The sequence below is a fragment of the Coregonus lavaretus genome (assembly GCF_964263955.1).
Source record: "Coregonus lavaretus genome assembly, chromosome: 8".
NCBI classification, from domain to species: domain Eukaryota; kingdom Metazoa; phylum Chordata; class Actinopteri; order Salmoniformes; family Salmonidae; genus Coregonus; species Coregonus lavaretus.
Genome location: NC_139995.1, coordinates 35,292,285 through 35,314,996, shown reverse-complemented (window position 1 = coordinate 35,314,996; position 22,712 = coordinate 35,292,285). Strand labels below are relative to the sequence as shown.

At 40.1% G+C, this 22,712-nt stretch overlaps 1 protein-coding gene across 3 annotated transcripts in view; it reads left to right on the top strand.

Annotated features, from left to right (window-relative positions):
• LOC311133301 (SPRY domain-containing protein 3-like) overlaps positions 1–22,712 on the top strand; it is an 84,217-nt gene that overhangs the window by 3,040 nt on the left and 58,465 nt on the right. For all 3 annotated transcript variants that reach the window (XM_084166801.1, XM_084166802.1, XM_084166800.1), the window contains exon 4: positions 19,140–19,264. In XM_084166801.1, the coding sequence (XP_084022927.1) occupies positions 19,140–19,264 (125 nt within the window). The remainder of the gene's footprint in view (positions 1–19,139; positions 19,265–22,712) is intronic.

Here is a 22,712-nt window from a genome sequence, read left to right as displayed (position 1 = left end):
AAATTGAGCATTTTTTGTTACTGGCCTACACACAATACCCCATAATGCCAAAGTGGAATTATGTTTTTTGACATTTTTACAAATTAATTAAAAATGGAAAGCTGAAATGTCTTGTCAATAAGTATTCAACCCCTTTTTGTTATGGCAAGACTAAATAAGTTCAGGAGTAAAAATGAGCTTAACAAGTCACATAATAAGTTGCATGGACTCACTCTGTGTCCAATAATAGTGTTTAACATCATTTTTGAATGACTACCTAATATCTGTACCACACACATACAATTATCTGTAAGGTCCCTCAGTCGAGCAGTGAATTTCAAACACAGATTCAACCGCAAAGACCAGGGAGGTTTTCCAATGCCTTGCAAAGAAAGGCACCTATTGGTAGATGGGTTAAAAAAAAGCAGACATTGAATATCCCTTTGAGCATGGTGATGTTATTAATAACACCTTGGATGGTGCATCAATACACCCAGTCACTACAAAGATACAGGCTTCCTTCCTAACTCCGTTGCCGGAGAGGAATGAAACCGCTCAGGGATTTCACCATGATGCCAATGGTGACTTTAAAACTGCTACAAAGTTTAATGGCTGTGTTGGAGAAACCTGAGGACAGTTCAACAACATTGTAGTTACTCCACACTACTAACCTAATTGACAGAGTGAAAAGAAGGAAGCCTGTAAAGAATAAAAATATTCCAAAACATGCATCCTGTTTGTAGCAAGGCACTAAAGTAATAGTGCAAAAAATGTGGCAAAGCAATTAACTTTTTGTCCTGAATACAAAATGTTATATTTGGGGAAAATCCAATGCAACACGTTACTGGGTACCACTCTCCATATTTTCAAGCATAGTGGTGTCTGCATCATGTTATGGGTATTCTTGTAATCGTTAAGGACTGGGGAGTTTTTCAGGATAAAAAAGAAACGGAATGGCGCTAAGCACAGGCAAAATTCTAGAGGAAAACCTGGTTCAGTCTACTTTCACCAGACACTGAGAGATTAATTCACCTTTCAGCAGGACCAATAATCTAAAACACAAGGCAACTACACTGGAGTTGCTTACCAAGAAGATAGGGAATGTGGCTGAGTTAAATCTACTTGAAAATCTATTTTAAGACCTGAAAATGGTTTGAATAATTTTTTTAAGTATAATGGGCCAATGTTGCACAATCCAGGTGTGGAAAGCGCGTAGACTTACCCAGAATGACTCACAGCTGTAATCGCTGCCAAAGTATTGACTCAGGGGTGTGAATTAATTAGATATTTCTATATTTCATTTTCAATAACTTTGCAAACATTTCTAAAAACATGTTTTCACTTTGTCATTATGGGGTATTGTGGGTGTCATTTTTTAATTCAGGCTTTAACATCAACAATGTGGAATAATTCAAGGGGTATGAATACTTTCTGAAGGCACTGTAGGTTTACCAATATGCATTTAAACATGTGAAAGAAAGCAACAGCAAGCATTTCAACAAGAGAACAAAACGCTCTCCACTTGCGGGAGTTTGGAGAGCACAAGTGGAGAGACGCACCACAGTAATAATTAATTTTAACAACAAATTCCAAATGCAAACTTCATAAGTTAATTATTAATTTCAAGCAAATTTGAGATACCAAAAGACCAGTAGGCCTATGCTAGTAATTGTTGCTTGATGCCCCATTGCTGGTGAGTTTGCAAAGTAAACAGTTAATATTCTTGATTACCAAAACGTTTTGGAGCTGCATATTTATTTATTTATTTATTATGGCAATCCTCTCGCCCTACAATTTGAATTTTGCGCTGCACCCGATCCTATAGCTGTACAGAAAATCAGCAATCTGTTCTCTAGCTCACCCGACCTGTGTTGATTGACAGTTTGCTGGTCCAACCAAAGGGCAGAGTGTGCGTTTTACTAGCCAATTTGTTTCACGTTTTTTTTGCAAGGGCCGATGTTGCGGCTACTCTCTCTGGCTGCGTGGAGAGTAATCCACAGACTCTGTGCCATAAAATGTGTGACATAACGTTACAAAACATGGCCAGGCCATCAGTCTCAAGTCAAAGTCGAGTCTTGAGGCTCCAAGTCAAGTCTCAAGTTATTTTATTTTCTATCAAGTCACGTGACTCGAGTCTACTACTCTGGTTAGGTGTCCCTGACTCAAGCATTGGTGATCTTGTAGTTAATTTTGGTCCATTTACTTGACATTAATCATTTGAAGCAACTCTAAACAAATGCACACTGTTTTACCCTGTTCTCAAACTGTTCCCTACTGTAGTATAGGCTAGTGTTTTGACAGTTCAAGTCGAGCATCGTAAGTCTGAGCCCATCACCAGTCACACCCTGTAGATTAACTGATGTCTACGCTCAGAGAATTGCACAGTTGCTAAATTTAGCTGACACATTTTATTAAAAATAGTTTGCAGACCCAAAGCGTGTTATTTTTGGACCCTTTCTTTTTTAACAAATTATCTGACAAATGGATCAAACATGGTAGTTTTTCCAGTGTAAAATAATGCAGTGTGTAACATAACTCCCCAGTTATTCACCAGTACCTTTTTTAATAAGAGTCCCTCCAGGCTAAATCATAAAGGCAGCAGGCTCGTTAAAAATCATCCTGGGTTTTGGGAAAGCTCAGGAAAGAAGGACTTGGCTGTACATTTTGGGATAGGGAAAGGTCTGGTTCTGGTGTGTAGTGTTGGCTTCCTGAGCCTACTGTATGCTATGCCAGGGCAGTGAGTGGGAATGGAGGTAGAGTGATTTGTGAAGGAGTCCTGCTGGTGTCTATGTGAGTCCCAAATGGCACCTGTCCCTATTCCCTTTAAAGTGTACTACTTTTGACCAGGACCTATAGGGCTCTGGTCAATAGTAGTGCACTATATAGGGTAACAGCATGCTATTTGGGATGCACAGTATGAAGTTGGAGGACTGATTGGGCAGACATAATGAGTGTGACTGAACGCCCGCGCCTGATTTAACTTTCATGGAAGGAAAATCATATCCCACTTTTCAGGAATGGACACATCTTAAAGGGTAGGTAGCATAAATGTAACCACATGTAATATATAGATTTGCATTAAAATATGCATAACAAAGTCCCAATGCAAAGTTACACCTCACTTTAAAAATGTTTGAGTTATTACATCAAATTTATCAGAATGCCTAAGTCATGCCGGGAAAAAACATTTGCGGGGTGTGACGTAATATGGAGGACCCGGTAAACCAGCCTATTCCCTATAATGTAAACTCCAACAGAAATAACTTCAAATTAAACCAAATAATTTGCACTCATGACTACTGGTTTCAATTAAATTTTCAGCCAAAATACAAGCAAATTCTTAATGAATGTATAGTTACAAATCAGTTTGCAAGTTTACTAGTCTGCTAATGTTAGCACTACCAGCCTGCTAACGTTACGTTAGCACTGCGTGAGTCAGCGTTGCTATCAACACCTAGCTTACAGCTACATTAAAGTAAACCAAGGTTTTGGAAATACATAACTCTTAGTCAGAAAACTAGCCTAGCTAGCCAACCACCAAGGTCGACATAGCAAAGCGAGGAACCCCCAGAACACAACAAAAAAAGCCAGCAGATATAAAGCAGAGAGAGCGGAGACTTCAAAAGAAGTGCCAAGGAGAGGCCTTCAGAGCGATAGGCCATTTCACCGGCCGAAGGAGAGTCGGGTAATCCAATAGAGATATACAGTGGGGGAAAAAAGTATTTAGTCAGCCACCAATTGTGCAAGTTCTCCCACTTAAAAAGATGAGAGAGGCCTGTAATTTTCATCATAGGTACACGTCAACTATGACAGACAATGAGAAAAAAAAATCCAGAAAATCACATTGTAGGATTTTTAATGAATTTATTTGCAAATTATGGTGGAAAATAAGTATTTGGTCAATAACAAAAGTTTCTCAATACTTTGTTATATACCCTTTGTTGGCAATGACACAGGTCAAACGTTTTCTGTAAGTCTTCACAAGGTTTTCACACACTGTTGCTGGTATTTTGGCCCATTCCTCCATGCAGATCTCCTCTAGAGCAGTGATGTTTTGGGGCTGTCGCTGGGCAACACAGACTTTCAACTCCCTCCAAAGATTTTCTATGGGGTTGAGATCTGGAGACTGGCTAGGCCACTCCAGGACCTTGAAATGCTTCTTACGAAGCCACTCGTTCGTTGCCCGGGCGGTGTGTTTGGGATCATTGTCATGCTGAAAGACCCAGCCACGTTTCATCTTCAATGCCCTTGCTGATGGAAGGAGGTTTTCACTCAAAATCTCACGATACATGGCCCCATTCATTCTTTCCTTTACACGGATCAGTCGTCCTGGTCCCTTTGCAGAAAAACAGCCCCAAAGCATGATGTTTCCACCCCCATGCTTCACAGTAGGTATGGTGTTCTTTGGATGCAACTCAGCATTCTTTGTCCTCCAAACACGACGAGTTGAGTTTTTACCAAAAAGTTCTATTTTGGTTTCATCTGACCATATGACATTCTCCCAATCCTCTTCTGGATCATCCAAATGCACTCTAGCAAACTTCAGACGGGCCTGGACATGTACTGGCTTAAGCAGGGGGACACGTCTGGCACTGCAGGATTTGAGTCCCTGGCGGCGTAGTGTGTTACTGATGGTAGGCTTTGTTACTTTGGTCCCAGCTCTCTGCAGGTCATTCACTAGGTCCCCCCGTGTGGTTCTGGGACTTTTGCTCACCGTTCTTGTGATCATTTTGACTCCACGGGGTGAGATCTTGCGTGGAGCCCCAGATCGAGGGAGATTATCAGTGGTCTTGTATGTCTTCCATTTCCTAATAATTGCTCCCACAGTTGATTTCTTCAAACCAAGCTGCTTACCTATTGCAGATTCAGTCTTCCCAGCCTGGTGCAGGTCTACAATTTTGTTTCTGGTGTCCTTTGACAGCTCTTTGGTCTTGGCCATAGTGGAGTTTGGAGTGTGACTGTTTGAGGTTGTGGACAGGTGTCTTTTATACTGATAACAAGTTCAAACAGGTGCCATTAATACAGGTAACGAGTGGAGGACAGAGGAGCCTCTTACAGAAGAAGTTACAGGTCTGTGAGAGCCAGAAATATTGCTTGTTTGTAGGTGACCAAATACTTATTTTCCACCATAATTTGCAAATAAATTCATTAAAAATCCTACAATGTGATTTTCTGGAGAAAAAAATTCTCAATTTGTCTGTCATAGTTGACGTGTACCTATGATGAAAATTACAGGCCTCTCTCATCTTTTTAAGTGAGAGAACTTGCACAATTGGTGGCTTACTAAATACTTTTTTCCGCCACTGTAGTGAGGTAAATCCACATTGAATTTACCCAGTTTATCTCCATCACTGCTGACACCCACGATGTACCGGTAGGTCGGTAGGAAATAGAGGTTGCATATTAACGCTCGACACAACACCTGGTTTCAGTCATAGTCTCATTCCGAATCCTGCCTTCCACTAGTTATACTAAGCCATCGAAGTCCTCCAGGGTGAAATGAGCACCGCATACAGTAGACATGCGCACGGTTCCCATACTTCAATCCGCTCGCTTCAATCGGACAAACCGGTCCCGCTTTGAAGCTAGCTTCTCGTTTTTGGGCTACAAATGAGTCGTAACCCCGTCCTTGTGGGTATTACTGCACTAGCTACGAATGACGGAAAACTACTACAACGCTCGGTCGACTACCACTACCAAATGCACAGGAGAAGAGGAGATGCAGTTTTACGCATGTATTTATATGGTTTCTTCTTTGTGGATGTACATAGTAGTTCACCAGCGCTAACACTTGGTTTGGAATGTAATTACATGCTAGCATGGCTAGTAGCTAACGTTAGCCAGCTGGAACTAGCTAGGTAGCACTATGATGTTGAGAAATTGTGCATTGTGGGTAGTTCTGAAGATATCTGAAAATAAGTTAATAAATATGTAAAAATGCTAAAACATAACTATGTTTGTAGTTATAGGTAACCACATCGTGACTACAACTAAGTCTTTGACCAGACTGTGTTGTTACTTTGAGTAAAATGTATGCTTCCTACACTTTTAAAAGTGAATAAAACACAGCCTTGTTTATGGAAACAGAGGACTGAAGCCATGTAATAATTTTTCCCTTGTCAATTTGTCTTTTCTACTTTTTGACACATCCACTGAAATATTCCCATGTTTTCAAGACAATCATTGCCAAACCACTGATTTTATTAATCAATCATGTAACTGGGGTGCTTTCCAACAGCCTATCAGTCAGTTGTCAGCTCAGCCTATCTCCAGAACACCTGTGTACATCTCAGTTGAAGTGTCTTTAAGTCCAAAATGGCACCCTATTCCCTTTAAAGGGGCACTACTTTTGACCAGGGCCCATAGGTGCCATTTGGGACACAGCCCACATCAGTCTGACTGAGGATTTAGGGAGCTCCGAATGGGATTCAGAACGTGATACAATGACACAACATTGAGACAGACTGCTGCATATTCTGTCCCACACTCTAGGGACGGTGCTAGTGAGGTCATGGGGAAGGACTTAATGGTTTCCCCTTTTCAGCACTCTGGATCTGTCAGTGTTCTGATTGCACTCCATCCACTCTTAGAGACCCCCCCCCCCCCCGGGATAATGTCATAATTAATCGCCCTCGGTAGGGAAGTGTGTAGTCGCAGGTGCTCGTGAGCAGCTGTCTGACTGCCACCCCCACAGGGAATCATGAATGATGACTTTTTTCCCTCTGAGCATGTTAGGACTTCTTGCTAATGCCTTTATGGTCATGTTATGGTTTTTAAGTGAAGTGGTCTGTGATGTTTTCAGGTTTAGTTTATTAGGATCCCCATTAGCTACTGTACATGCAGCTGCTACTCTTCCCGGTGTCCACATAAAACGTACAAATACATGACAAAGTACAGAACAGTGATAAACAAGAACAACATAAGATATTACATTAAATAAATAATTAAATAAGTTATATATATAGGAAATATAGGACACCAGGAGACAACATAAATACTATTTACACACTATTCTTATATACAGTAGGTGCTGTGATACATTTACATTTTAGTCATTTTAGCAGACGCTCTTATCCAGAGCGACTTACAGTAGCAATTAGGGTTTAGTGCCTTGCTCAAGGGCACATCGACAGATTTTTCACTTAGTCGGCTCGGGGATTAGAACCAGCGACCTTTCGGTTACTGGCGCTACGCTCTTAACCACTAAGCTACCTGCCGCCCTGATACAATATGTTTTTTAAAGCTAAACTTGCTTTTTGCCTGAGTAACCTCTGGTGGCAAAGCATTCCACGATGACATGGCTCTATACATAACTGAGCGACAACAAAATAACAAAAAAGATGCACTGTTGTCAGACCTCGAATAATGCAAAGAAAATAAGTTCATGTTTATTTTTAAACAACACAATACTAATGTTTTAACTAAGGAAGCATTCAGAAATCAATATTTGGTGGAATAACCCTGATTTTCAATCACAGCTTTCATGCCTCTTGGCATGCACTCCACCAGTCTTTCACATTGATGTTGGGTGACTTTATGCCACTCCTGGCGCAAAAATTCAAGCAGCTCGGCTTTGTTTGATGGCTTGTGACCATCCATCTTCCTCTTGATCACATTCCAGAAGTTTTCAATGGGGTTCAGGTCTGGAGATTGGGCTGGCCATGACAGGGTCTTGATCTGGTGGTCCTCCATCCACACCTTGATTGACCTGGCTGTGTGGCATGGCGCATTGTCCTGCTGGAAAAAAACAATCCTCAGAGTTGGGGAACAAATGAAGCAAGTTTTCTTCCAGGACAACCTTGTACGTGGCTTGATTCATGCGTCCTTCACAAAGACAAATCTGCCCGATTCCAGCCTTGCTGAAGCACCCCCAGATCATCACCAATCCTCCACCAAATTTCACAGTGGGTGCGAGACACTGTGGCTTGTAGGCCTCTCCAGGTCTCTGTCTAACCATTAGACGACCAGGTGTTGGGCAAAGCTGAAAATTGGACTCATCAGAGAAGATGACCTTACTCCAGTCCTCTACGGCCCAATCCTAATGGTATTTTGCAAACCTCAGCCTGGCTCTTCTTTGCTTCTCATTGATGAAGGGCTTTGTTCTAGCTTTGCACGACTTCAGCCCTGCCCCTAGGAGCCTGTTTCGAACCGTCCTCGCCGTGCACTTCATCCCAGCTGCCGTTTGCCATTCTTTTTGTAGGTCACTTGATGTCATCCTACGGTTGTTGAGTGACATTCGAATGAGTTGGTGGTCATCCCGGTCAGTAGAGTTGTTTTCGCCCTCTGCCGGGTCTGTAGCTTTGTTGTCCCCAATGTCTGCTGCTTGACCTTGTTCTTATGAACCGCCGTCTTTGAAATTTTAAGGATGGAAGCAACCTGACACTCACTGTATCCCTCTGCCAGTAAAGCCAGAATTGAACCCTTCTTTTCCTCACTCAAAACGGTCAATAGTTATGTTTTGATTAATATTACTTTTGAGGTACTATTAGCACAGTTTTTGCCATTCAGCTGGTCCTATTGCAAGAGGATAGTGATGGCCACAGCAATGGATTTTATACTTTTCCTCGTTAAATAAGATTTGGTTCATGTGATCACCTAATCAGTACCTAATTCAGTAGAATGAGGTGTGCCTGTGTTGGAATTCCACAGACACTGGAATGGAATGGCTGTCATACATGTAGAAATGCTAATGTAAGAAAAATTTGCCGTGGTCTCTTAATTTTTTCCAGAGCTGTATGTGTGTATATATATATATATGAACACACACACACACACACCTTTAAAAAATATATTTTCCTTGATTATTTTCCTTTAGCCCTACCACCCCTCCCCTAATTGGAGTATACTAATGAACAGCAACACTTAAGCTTCTACTTCCAGCTGATACATACTATATACATTTTACGGACACAGTATATTTTACATTAGTTATCTTGTTGTTATTAGTCCCACCCTTCAGCTCCACTCAACCCCTCACATCTATCTCTTAACACATCCATATTGAATTTCGATTTGCCAGATATTTTTCAACTGTGCTGTGACAAAAGGTTCTGAACCTTTCCATTCTCATGGTTTCGACAGACTGTAAATTAAAGGTATACATTTTTGCTAAAAGTGTTATTATATTATTGATCGATTGACTGACTGAGTTTTCAAATCACCCAGTAGTGCTATCTACAGAGTTAGCGGCAGGTAAATGTTGCAATTCTACAGTCATTCCTTGACCTGCGACCAAAAATAAGCTACATATGGACAGTACCAAAACTAATGATTGTCTCTTCGCAGCAAAATCTACTGCAGCAATAGAGCTGCGATGGTTGTAGCCCTCATATATATAACGTTCTGTTGGTTGCAATAATTTTGTATAATCATTTAAATTGAAAAATTCAAAGTTTTGAATCCGGCGTCGTTTTGCGTATGTGCCATGGAATCGGTACGTATAAAATCTCTTCCCAACTATTTAGCAATCTATATGGCACAGCTGTCACATTTTTGGTCCTTAAATTAAACTGGTATAATTTTTTATTTATCACAATTTTCATGAAACAATTTTGGTCTTTAACGCAGTTCCTTACTTTTTCCCCCTTCCAGTTGCCTCTTCCATTTTTGCGGTAATGCTGCAATTAGTTGGTTGTAATTTTGGGTAGAGCAGACATTTCCATATATTTGTTAGCTGCATGTGTGACAACTCTACCAGTCCTATTTATGATATAATTAACAAAGATGATACTTATTTTAATTTTAATTTATTTATTATAATGGTTTTCTATCAATTAGTATATTTGAGTTGAACCACAATATTTGTTGTATTATTTGTTCTGTCTTTTCTGGTGGATTAAACTGAAATTGCAACCAACTTTCTATGGCTTGTATTAAAAATAGCTATATTTTGGAGATGATTTCATTTTCAAATAACCGAAAGTGAGAGGTTGTAATCTGAATAAAGGGAAAAGGGCCATTCTAGAACATGGGGTGAGACATTCTTACTAATCTGCTAGAGAACCAGTTGGGATTTAAGTATAACTTTTGTATGACTGATGCCTTTAGTGAGATGTCTGATGCTTTAATATTTAATTATTTCTGCCCTCCGAATTCATATTCATTATATAAATATGTCTGTTTAATTTTGTCTGGCTTGCCATTCCAAATCAAATTGAATATTTTTTGCTCATATAATTTAAAAAAACGGTCGCTAGGTGTAGGCAAGACCATAAGCAAATAGGTAAACTGGGATATGACTGAAGAGTTAATCAGGGTGATTTTTCCACAAATAGACAGGTCTTTTATTTTCCATGGTAGCAAGATCTTATCTATTTTTGCTAACTTCCTATTAAAATGTGTGTAGTGAGATCATTTATTTATTTACGCATATGTATACCGAGTATGTCCACATACCGGCAGATCATTTTATTGGTCAACTACACAGTAATGTAAAAGTTGTGTTTTTTTGTGATCCAATACGTAATTTAGTACACTTATCATAATTTGGTTGTAATCCAGAGAGGTTAGAACAATAATCTAGATACTCTGAGGCTGTGGAGGGATCCAAATTGTGGATTTAAAAGAAAACAACATGAATCATCAGCGTACAATGACACCTTTTGTTTTCAAGCCCTGGATTTCTAACCCCTTGATATTATTGTTGTATCTGATTTTAATAGCTAACATTTCGATGGCCATAATAGATATGCCGATAGTGGACAACCTTGTTTTACTCCTCTTGACAGTTTAATACTTTCTGAGTAGTAGCCATTATTTACTATTTTACACCTAGGGTTTCTATACTTAACTTTAACCACATTTTATAAGAGATTCTCCAAAATTGAAATATTCCAGGCATTTATATGTATTTAAATTCCAGTCGTACTTTATCAAAAACCTTTTCAAAGTTGGCTATGAATACCAGGACTAGTTTCCCAGATTTTTCATAGTGTTCTATTGTTTCCAGTACTTGTCTCACATTATCTCCAATGTATCGTCCATGTAAAAAAACCTGTCTGGTTAGGATTAATAATATGGACTGGATCTTTATATTTACCACTTGGATCCTGTTTCAGTAATAATGAAATCAGACCTTGTTGAGTATCTGATAATCTACTATTTTTATAGGAGTGGTTAAAACATACTAATAACGTTCCTGGAGTTTCACCGGACTTAAAGGCTTTAATTGCATCAAGAAGTTCCTCTTTCTGTACAGCTGTTAATTTTACATTATTAATAGAAAAAAAATCCATACAATTAACTTCAGTTAGTGGAGATGGGGGAGAATGAAACGAAAACAGATGCTTAAAGTACTTTGCTTCCTCTTTCAAAATGTTTTTTGGTGAATCATGGGTGACTCCATTTGTAACAAGTTTCAGTAAATTATCTGTAATTATTTTAATATGTGCCTTTAGAGGCCATGCAATTCAGTACTCATCTCTAAAACAAAAGCAATGTAGGTCAAAAGAGTCCATATTAAGAAAGGAAATGGAAGGACTAACAGTACAGATGGATAGCAATAAAAACTGTACCATAGAGGCACAGAATAAGTTAGAGGAAAAACTAAAATATATGAAGGAACCTATTCAAGAAAGATCAAGTGTAATATATTATGAAAATAAATCGAACTGGATGGAATATGGGGAAAAATGCACCAAATTATTTTTTAATCTTCAACATAGAAATGCTACCCATACAATAAGGGGATCTGCTATGTTTTTATGTCAGAAAAAGTAAGTTATAAATTATTCTATCCTAGTTAAAAACAAGTTATCACCCGATAGGCTTTGGTAAAATGTTCAATATCCTCGCCCATATGGAAATTCTGTAAGAGTAATGTATATGCCAATTTATTTGATGGTCCGACCACATTCTGTCCTCTATCAACACTGTTTAAACTTTTGGTGCCAGCGAGAATGACATAAGAAAGTAGTCAAGACGACTATCTTGATTGAGCCTCCGCCATGTATATCTCACTAGGTCAGGATATTTAAGCCTCCATATATCAAACAATATATCCATGACATTCGTGAATTCCTTAAGTGCATGAGGGAGATAGTTTGTAGTGTGATTTCCTTTACGGTCCATTGAGGTTTTTAAACCGTATTATAATCTCCCACCATAATAATAGAGTCTTGTATTGCTTGTAGGTTTGATCAATTATTATATTTTCAAAGAAGCATGGATCATCATTATTTGGGCTGTATAGATTAATAAGCCATATCTGTTTATGGTCCAATAACATATTTAAAATCATCCATCTACCTTGCCGATCTGTTTGGACAGTTTGCACATTCGGATCAAAATTATTGTTAATTAATATCATCACCCCTTTTGAGTTTCTTTCCCCATGGGATAAGTATATTTGCCCCCCCCCCCTTTCACCCCCCCACCCCCCAGTCCTTCTCCACACAACTTCATCTAAAATTGTCGAATGAGTTTCCTGTAAACCTCGTCCTCACCTCGACTTGTATTGTATATAGTTATAAAAAAATATATACAGTACCAGTCAAAAGATTGGACACAGCTACTCATTTATTTGTACTATTTTCTACATTGTAGAATAATAGTGAAGATGTCAAACCTATGAAATAACACATATGGAATCATGTAGTAACCAAAAACATGTTAAACAAATCAAAATATTTTATATTTGAGATTCTTCAAAGTAGCCACTCTTTGCCTTGATGACAGCTTTGCACACTCTTGGCACTCTCTCAACCAGCTTCATGAGGTAGTCACCTGGAATGCATTTCAATTAACAGGTGTGCCTTGTTAATTTGTGGAATTTCTTTCCTTAATGCGTTTGAGCCAGTCAGTTGTGTTGTGACAAGGTAGGGTTGGTATACGGAAGATGGCCCTATTTGGTAAAAGACCAAGTCCATATTATGGCAAGAACAGCATAAAGGCCCCGTGTAGCTCAGTTGGTAGAGCATGGAGCTTGCAATGCCAGGGTTGTGGGTTTGTTTCCCACGGGGGGCCAGTATGAAAATGTATGCACTCACTAACTGTAAGTCGCTCTGGATAAGAGCGTCTGCTAAATGACTAAAATGTAAAAATGTGAAATAAATAAGCAAAGAGAAACGACAGTCCATCGTTACTATAAGACATGAAGGTCAGTCAATCCGGAAACTTTCAAGAACTTTGAAAGATTCTTCAAGTGCAGTCGCAAAAACCATCAAGCGCTATGATGAAACTGGCTCTCATGAGGACCGCCAAAGGAAAGGAAGACCCAGAGTTACCTCTGCTGCAGAGGATAAGTTTATTAGAGTTACCAGCCTCAGAAATCGGCAATTAACTGCACCTCAGATTGCAGCCCAAATAAATGCTTCACAGAGTTCAAGTAACAAACATATCTCCACATCAACTGTTCAGAGGATACTGCGTGAATCAGGCCTTCATGGTCGAATTGCTGCAAAGAAACCACTACTAAAGGACACCAATAAGAAGAAGATACTTGCTTTGGTCAAGAAACATGAGCAATGGACATTAGACCGGTGGAAATGTGTCCTTTTGGTCTGGAGTCCAAATGTGAGATTTTTATTTCCAACTGCCGTGTCTCTGTGAGACGCAGAGTAGGTGAATGTATGATCTCCGCATGTGTGGTTCCCACCGTGAAGCATGGAGGTGTGATGGTGTGGGGGTGCTTTGCTGGTGACACTGTCTGTGATTTATTTAGAATTAAAGGCACACTTAACCATCATGGCTAGCACAGCATTCTGCAGCAATATGCCAGCCCATATGGTTTGCGCTTAGTGGGACTATTATTTGTTTTTCAACAGGACAATGACCCAAAACACACCTCCAGGCTGTGTAAGGGCTATTTGACCAAGAAGGAGAGTGATGGAGTGTTGCATCAGATGACCTGGCCTCCACAATCACCTGACCTCAACCCAATTGAGATGGTTTGGGATGAGTTGGACCGCAGAGTGAAGGAAAAGCAGCCAACAAGTGCTCAGCATATGTGGGAACTCCTTCAAGACTGTTGGAAAAGCATTCCTGGTGACTACCTCATGAAGGTGGTTGAGAGAATGCCAAGAGTGTGCAAAGCTTTCATCAAGGCAAAGGATGGCTGCTTTGAAGAATATAACATTTATTTTGAATTGTTTAACACTTTTTTTGGTTACTACATTATTCCATATGTGTTATTTCACAGTTTTGATGTCTACACTATTATTCTGCAATGTAGAAAATAGTAAAAATAAAGAAAAACCCTTGAATAAGTAGGTGTGTGTAAACATTTGACTGGTACTGTATATTTAAAAAATCTTGCGTATCTTAATTTCCACAATTAACTAATAATATGCGTAATCATGTAGGCAGTTCATGCGAAGGATTGTTACCTATGGCCAGGATTGGCAAGCAATTATTATTTTAGCAAACATAATTACCCCATACAACACTCGACCCCTTTCCCCCCACAAACAACCACAAGCTCAGATGTTCAAATGTTGTTCCATCCCCGAGCCCAAGTCAACAATTGACTTGATGTGCGAATTCATATGCAGTTGCAGCTGTTTGAGAAGGCATGCAAAATTGAGCATAAATTGGTAGATTTGATTAACCAATGTCAAGTCCTAGCTGATGGAGATCAGATACACCCCCTTCCCCTGAAACACACACATGCTGGTCCCCCGTTGTGACCATTTTCCTAAGCAACTCTGTGCATTCAGACCTTTGATTATTTTGTGCAACCAGGGCCACAATAATTTGCCCCCTCTCTGATTGTCCGAGTGACCCCCTCCCCATGCGTTACTGCAGCTAGTGTTGCCAGCACTGCCACTACCTGGATGGTGGCACCCCACCGGAATTCCCACCGGCTAGGTACAAGGATGTCAAGGTTCTCATTAGCAGCTTTGAGAAATTCTTTGTATATTATGCTCACCCATCAGGGGGCTTTGGCTTTGTAGGACCAACTCTGCCAGGCAGGCTCAGAATCATGAGGGGGCGGTGCTGCTTTAGTGGGTCTCTGACCGCATTTATCGTTCTGTTTTGGCTGTGAATAGGCTACTTGCAGTGGGCCCATAAAACAGATAAGGATGTCACCTTAGTGTATGGGTCGCTCAGGTGGGTGTCTAGGGTATAGGGTTGGGGACCGTTCCATCATGATAGGACAATAAATAAATAAACTATATTTAAAATTAATTTAAAAATGTATTTCCCATATCTGCACAAAATTGAAAGCTCTCTCACAACCCCTGCTCGCACACACGCATGGGCTCTGGGATTTGCAACCATTTTCCTTTTTCACTCACTTAACTCCACACTTTTCCAAACACAAAAACGTACACCCCACCTTCCATCACTACACCCGCACATACCCACATACTGTGTCCTCTATTTGCTATGTTTTTATCCCTACCATGTTGATTCTGAGTACTTTTGTGTTCCAGTTCCTTATATTTTAAGATGTATTATTTAGCTAATTATCCTTTCTTCTAATGCTGTCTTATCTATTTATAAAATACTATAAATAGAAAGTCAAATACAAATAATTTTACAACATTCCTTATCTTGAATGGTATAGTGTAGTTTATTTATTTATTTATTTATCAATTGGTGTAGTTTGTTTTCCTATATATTTTGATATGACAATCCCTACCATGTATAGGATTGGGTGTTCTATTATTCGACTCCTCTATGGGAATTTTGTAATATTTTGAATAGCCATGTCTTGGTGTCTCGGAACATTTGGTTATCAATATATAGTTTATCGACTACAAGAGCTATACATTTCCCTTTTAATCTATTCTCCTTGAAGAGTGGGTACAGAACTTTGCGCCATTCTGCAATTTCCTTCGGGAATCGCACTCCACTCTGCCCTTTCCCACCTGGACAAAAGGAACACCTATATGAGAATGCTGTTCATTGACTACAGCTCAGCGTTCAACACCATAGTGCCCACAAAGCTTATCACTAAGCTAAGGACCCTGGGACTAAACACCTCCCTCTGCAACTGGATCCTGGACTTCCTGACGGGCCGCCCCAGGTGGTAAGTGTAGGCAACAACACATCTGCCATGCTGATCCTCAACACGGGGGCCCCTCAGCGGTGCGTGCTTAGTCCCCTCCTGTACGCCCTGTTCACCCACGACTGCGTGGCCAAGCACGACTCCAACACCATCATTACGTTTGCTGACGACACAACGGTGGTAGGCCTGATCACCGACAACGATAAGACAGCCTATAGGGAGGAGGTCAGAGACCTGACAGTGTGGTGCCAGGACAAAAACCTCTCCCTCAACGTGAGCAAGACAAAGGAGATGATCGTGGACTATAGGAAAAGGAGGGCCGAACACGCCCCCATGAACATCGACGGGGCTGTAGTGGAGCGGGTCGAGAGTTTTTCCAGTTCCTTTGGTGTCCACATCACCAACAAACTATCATGGTCCAAACACACCAAGACAGTCATGAAGAGGGCACGACAACGCCTTATCCCCCTCAGGAGACTGCAAAGATTTGGCTTGGGTCCCCAGATCCTCAAAAGGTTATACAGCTGCACCATCGAGAGCATCCTGACCGGTTGCATCACCGCCTGTTATGGCAACTGCTCGGCATCCGACCATAAGGCGCTACAGAGGGTAGTGCATACAGCCCAGTACATCACTGTGGCCAAGCTTCCTGCCATGCAGGACCTATTACTAGGCGTGTCAGAGGAAGGCCCAAAAAATGGTCAAAGACTCCAGTCACCCAAGTCATAGACTAACCCTTACCGCACGGGATGCGGTACCGGAGCGCCAAGTCTAGGTCCAAAAGGCTCCTTAACAGCTTCTACCCCCAAGCCATAAGACTGCTGTACAATTAACAAATCGCCACCCGGACTATTTGCATTGAGACCCCCCACCTTTGTTTTTATACTGCTGCTACTCGCTGTTTATTGTCTATGCATAGTCACTTTACCCCTACCTACATGTACAAATTACCTCGACTAAGTTGTACCCCCGCACATTGACTCGGTACCGGTACCCCCTGTATATAGCCTCATTATTTATTTTTTACTTTAGTTTATTGAGTAAATATTTTCTTAACTTTATTTTCTTAACTGCATTGTTGGTTAAGGGCTTGTAAGTAAGCATTTCACGGCGCATGTGACATGTTGTATTCGGCGCATGTGACAAATGCAATTTGATTTGATTTGAACTGATCATTCATGCCTATTTTCGTTCCAGCGAGTCCTTTAACATTTACATTTTAGTCATTTAGCAGACGCTCTTATCCAGAGTGCATACATTTTCATACTGGCCCCCCGTGGGAAACGAACCCACAACCCTGGAGTTGCAAGCGCCATGCTCTACCAACTGAGCTACAAGGGACTTTTAACCATTATTTTATCTTTGAAGAATGCAAATTTGGCAACGATTGGGCGCTCATATCTCTCTCCTCTCTGTCCGAAATGGTGTACACGTTTGAGTTGGATTTTGTCGACAGCAACCACAGGGATCTGTAGCAATGTAAGAAATAATTATTTCATCACACTTTCAGGATATTCCCCCTCTTTTTCTTTGATACCAGTAAGTACCAGATTTTCTCTCATAGATCTAGTCTGTGTGTCAAGTGAGGCTTCTCTCAGAAACATGTTCTCCTTTTTAAGTTCATTAACGTCTGTTTCAATCTTATTGACTGTACCTTTTAGCTTGTTTCTTTCTTTCTCCGTTGTCGCAGCTTTTTCGTCACTCATCTCGAGGCTCACCTTCAACTCCTTTTATATCTTTGCTGACGAATTCAAGTATGTCCAGTTCATCATTTATCGACTTCAACAGATCGGTTTCCACCCTTACCATTCCCGGTGGTAAAAAGCATAAATCGTCTGTATTCGTCAAGGAGTCGCGTTTTCTTCTGGGGATTGGTTCTCCATGTTTACTCTCTGTCATGTTTGGGTGTTGTTTGTTTTGGTAATATTGGTTGATACATTTCTCTAGCCTTATAATTTGTTTTATGTTGTTATCCAGATTGAAGGTTATTACCCACGAGTATGTGGAGTGAAGTGCTAATATTTAGTCTAACTTACAGATATTGAATATTATGTTTTTTATCTTGAGGCGATCTGCACTTCTGTGTTCAGTCCGCCATCTTACCTCCCTGCTGATTCTGCCTGCTGGTATTCAAACGTACCTGATGGATGCGCGTAATATACATAATATAAGCATATACAATTTCAGTAGCACATGTCTTAGAGTGATGGACTCCACAATGGATTAGTCCACTCAGACAGGTGCGAATCAGACAGGTGTCTTGTACACAATGAAAAAAATAATTTGTTTATACTACTGCTCGACAAAATAAATCTCGGACGACCAACAGCCTATCGACCAAACAATCGACCATTCGACTAAATGGAGTCAGCCCTAATTTGTTCAAACACAATTCTCCCCATCAGTTTACTAAAAAAAGGCATCAAACTGATTGTGTGGCTGTTAGAGCCAGCAAAGGGTTCTTTACTATTTTTAGGTAGTGGAAGTACTTTAGCTTCCTTCCACGCCTGTGGACACAAACTCCTTTAGGCTTTGGTTAAAGACATGGCAAATAGGGGTGGCAATAGTCTGCTACCATTCTCAATAGTTTTCGATCTAAGTTGTATATACCTGGTGGCTTATCATTTATTGATGGATAACAACTGTTTATCCACCTCTTACATAAAAACTTGACAAAATTCAAAACGCAATCCTTCTCTTTCCTTATTAGATCTTTAATACACAAATATGATGGTTCACTGATAAATGTTGTCATTTTACTTATCAGTTTGTCCACTTTAACAGCTGGAATAGTCATTTAAATGACTGGCTATGTCAAAAGATTTTGTTATAAATGACCCATCAACTTCAATGAACGATGAAGATGAATTGGGTTTCTGCCCATAATATCACTTAAGGTGCTCCAAAGTATTTTATTATAGTTTTTTATGTCAATTATCTTGTTTTAATAATATAATTTTGTTTAGTCACACATTTTCTAAATTGACAGTATGTGAACCAATCAGCTGAGCAACCTGACTTGTTAGATACCTTTTTTTGCATAATTTATTTGAACCATACCATTTTTTTAATTAATCATCGATCCAGGGGGCTCTAACAGTTCTCACAGTTAGTTTCTTAAAAGGTGCATGTTGTCAACAATTGACAATAATAATTGTACAAATACTCCAAGTGCTGTATCTGGATTCTCCTCCTTATACTCCTCCAGGTGACCATCGTTGACACAGGGGTGAGGGGGATGATTGCTGTTGGCCTGGTGCCTCAGTACTACAAGCTGGACCATCAGCCTGGCTGGCTCCCGCACTCAGTGGCCTACCATGCTGACGATGGCAAGTATGTGTCGGGCCCCTTCTTAGCTCTAAAAAATATGTTTCTCCACGCTCTAAAATCTCCTCTGTTTCAAACAAAGTTTTGAATATAGCTCAACATTCCAGCATCAGTTTGGGATAACGTCAATGGTATAGTCTAAAAGGGAAAATAGAAATAGGTTTAATGTTACTCAAAATGAAAGAATAACAGATTTATTTTGAACGTTCCACATCACCACTTTATGAACATTTGACTTAAGTTGAGAATCACTACTGGGCCTTGTGTTGTGAAGACTTACAATCAGGTCTATAATTATTGGCACCCTTGATAAAGATGAGCACAAAATACTGTATAAAATAAATAATGCAAATACTGAACTACATTGTATGCTCCAAAAAATTGGGAAATTATATTTTTTTATACTAATACAATTGCTCAAAGAAAGAGATTTCGTATAACAAGTAATCAAAAAAGATGGTTTCAATACTCTAGCACCCTCCCCTTGCGAGGATAACGACACTGAGCCTTTTTCTAAAATGTTTTATGGTTTTTTCAGATCCTTGATATCCTTCGTCTGCTCTTATGGACTGCCCTCTTCAATTCAATCCAAAGGTTTTCAATGGGGTTTGGAGACCGAGATGGCTATTGCAAAGTGTTGCTTTTAGGGCTGTCCCCGACAAAAAAATCTTGGTCGACCAAGATTGGTCGAAATGTTTACAATTATTTTCCATATATAGACAGACACACCCTATGTGTTTGAATAAAACCAACTACATATGCACTGAGCTTGTTTGATGCTTTAAGCACACTGTTTGATTAAATAATATAAGACACACAAATGACAGTTTAAAAAAATGACAGCGTGTGCCTGTGTGACTGGAGCACGATGTCTCCCTCTCCTCCCTACTGCGGAGAAAAGGCACCACAGCAAGTGTTTATTGTGCTGTCTGTGGTGAAGCTCCCGAGTGGCGCAGTGGTCTAAGGCACTGTATTGCAGTGCTAGCTGTGCCATTAGAGATCCTGGTTTGAATCCAGGCTCTGTCGTAGCCGGCCGCGACTGGTAGACCCATGGGGCGGCGCACAATTGGCCCAGCGTCGTCCAGGATAGGGGAGGGAATGGCCGGCAGGGATGTAGCGCAGTTGGTTGAGCATGGCGTTTGCAACGCCAGGGTTGTGGGTTCGATTATGTTACCGAAATCCATCATTTGTTTAGGAAAAACATTCCCTATTCCCTCAACCCTTACTCTTTGTACGTGAAACATGTTGCATGCACGTGACCAATGGGGCCTGACCTATAGCCTATCATAATCACCTCCAATAAATTGGTTATAACAAACTCCAAACACAGTAATGTCGACAGCTAAATTAATGCAGAGGACATGAAAAAGAAACTTGAAGCAGGCGAATGTTTACTGGTTGCTCAGGAGGGAAAGGGGAAGTCAGATCTGTGGAAGACATTTGACTTCGTTGTGGAAATTACTGGAGATCAAGAAAAAGGAGGGTATAGGAGCAAGTGTTGCGTGAGTATTATGTGTGCAAACAGTTGCTGTTAGATTACAATATCATATTAGAAATCTCCTTGCTTTCGAAAGAAAAGCAATTTTTTTTGTCCATTAAAATAACATCAAATTGATCAGAAATACAGTGTAGACATTGTTATATCTACATAGGCGTACAGAGGCCCATTATCAGCAACCATCAGTCCTGTGTTCCAATGGCATGTTGTGTTTGCTAATCCAAGTTTATCATTTTAAAAGGCTAATTGATCATTAGAAAACCCTTTTGCAATTATGCTAGCACAGCTGAAAACTGTTGTGCAGATTAAAGAAGCAATAAAACTGGCCTTCTTGAGACTAGTTGAGTATCTGGAACATCAGCAAATGTGGGTTCGATTACAGGCTCAAAATGGCCAGAAACAAATAACTTTCTTCTGAAACTCATCAGTCTATTCTTGTTCTGAGAAATGAAGGCTATTCCATGCGAGAAATTGCCAAGAAACTGAAGATCTCGTACAGCGCTGTGTACTACTCCCTTCACAGAACAGAGCAAACTGGCTCTAACCAGAATAGAAAGAGGAGTGGGAGGCCCCGGTGCACAACTGAGCAAGAGGACAAATACGTTAGTGTCTAGTTTGAGAAACAGGCGCCTCACAGGTCCTCAACTGGCAGCTTCATTACATAGTACCCGCAAATCACCAGTCTTAACGTCAACAGTGAAGAGGCGACTCCGGGATGCTGACCTTCTAGGCAGAGTTGCAAAGAAAAAGCCATATCTCAGACAGACCAATAAAAATAAAATATTAAGATGGGCAGTCTGAGACTGGTGTTTGATGATCATAATAATAATTGTAATAACAATAAGAAGGAGATCAAGAAAAATGAGGGTATAGGAGCGAGAGCTGTGTGCATATTATGTGTGACAAACAAGTGCTGTTAGATGACTATTATTTTTCTGCCTGTTTGGAACAGTGTAAACAACACTAAATAAAGTATAAGTAATACCAGTCTGTTCTAACAAAAATATATGTTTAAAGCCTTTATTACAGCATAACAAATATTAAAAACAGCCAGATCTGTGAAATTGCTTTATCCGACATTTTGTCGTTGCGTGAGGCTTGGTGCTCACGGAATCAGTAGGCTATTAAACAAACACTCAAACAGGCAACAGAAGCAAGATCGGTCTTATTTCTGCAGATATATATGGGTGATTTATAAAGCCAGGCACATTTGAGCAATTAGGCTATTGATTATAGACCTAATTAAGTTGGGGGTTTGTGCTCTCCTCAATTTTCTTAGACAATTAGGCTAAGCCCTATTTGCACAGGACTAGTATTACTAGAGAACGTTGGTTATGTCATTATTACCCCAGAATGTCCGTTATTCCAGAGGACAATTCGGACGGGATTCGTTTTTTCCAAACTTTTTTTTATTCCAATAAATTGACAGTTATGACCGAAGCCTGGAGGTTCTAGGCCTGAAGATATTTCAACAAGTCCAGGCGATAACAGGGCTACACTGATAACTCCAGCTTGGTTCCCAAGTTTCTAAACCATACCAAACCGTCTTTGGTATAGTGTCGCCATAATATTTGAATTGAGGAAGTGTGATCATAATCATTAGGATATTTTAGCGATCCGCAGTAGACGTCCTAAATACCCCCCATTAATAGGCACAATATTCTTTACTGATGCACTTGCCAATATTCAATTCATATGAACAAAAGCATTGACTGTGAAAGTTGATACATGTAGGCCCTTCATATATAGGTTATGCGCAGCACTTCATTTAATTTATCGACTCAGTAATTGTTTTTGTACTCAAATTGTGAACATCACCTGTCAAACTCAGACATTTCTCTCAAAACACAGGGATGTCGATTCACACGGGACTAGTATTATCAGAGGACCTTGGAGTTTGCAAAAAAACAGTAGGTTATTCTGGCTTTAATTGTGACTCTCCTACCATGTACAAAT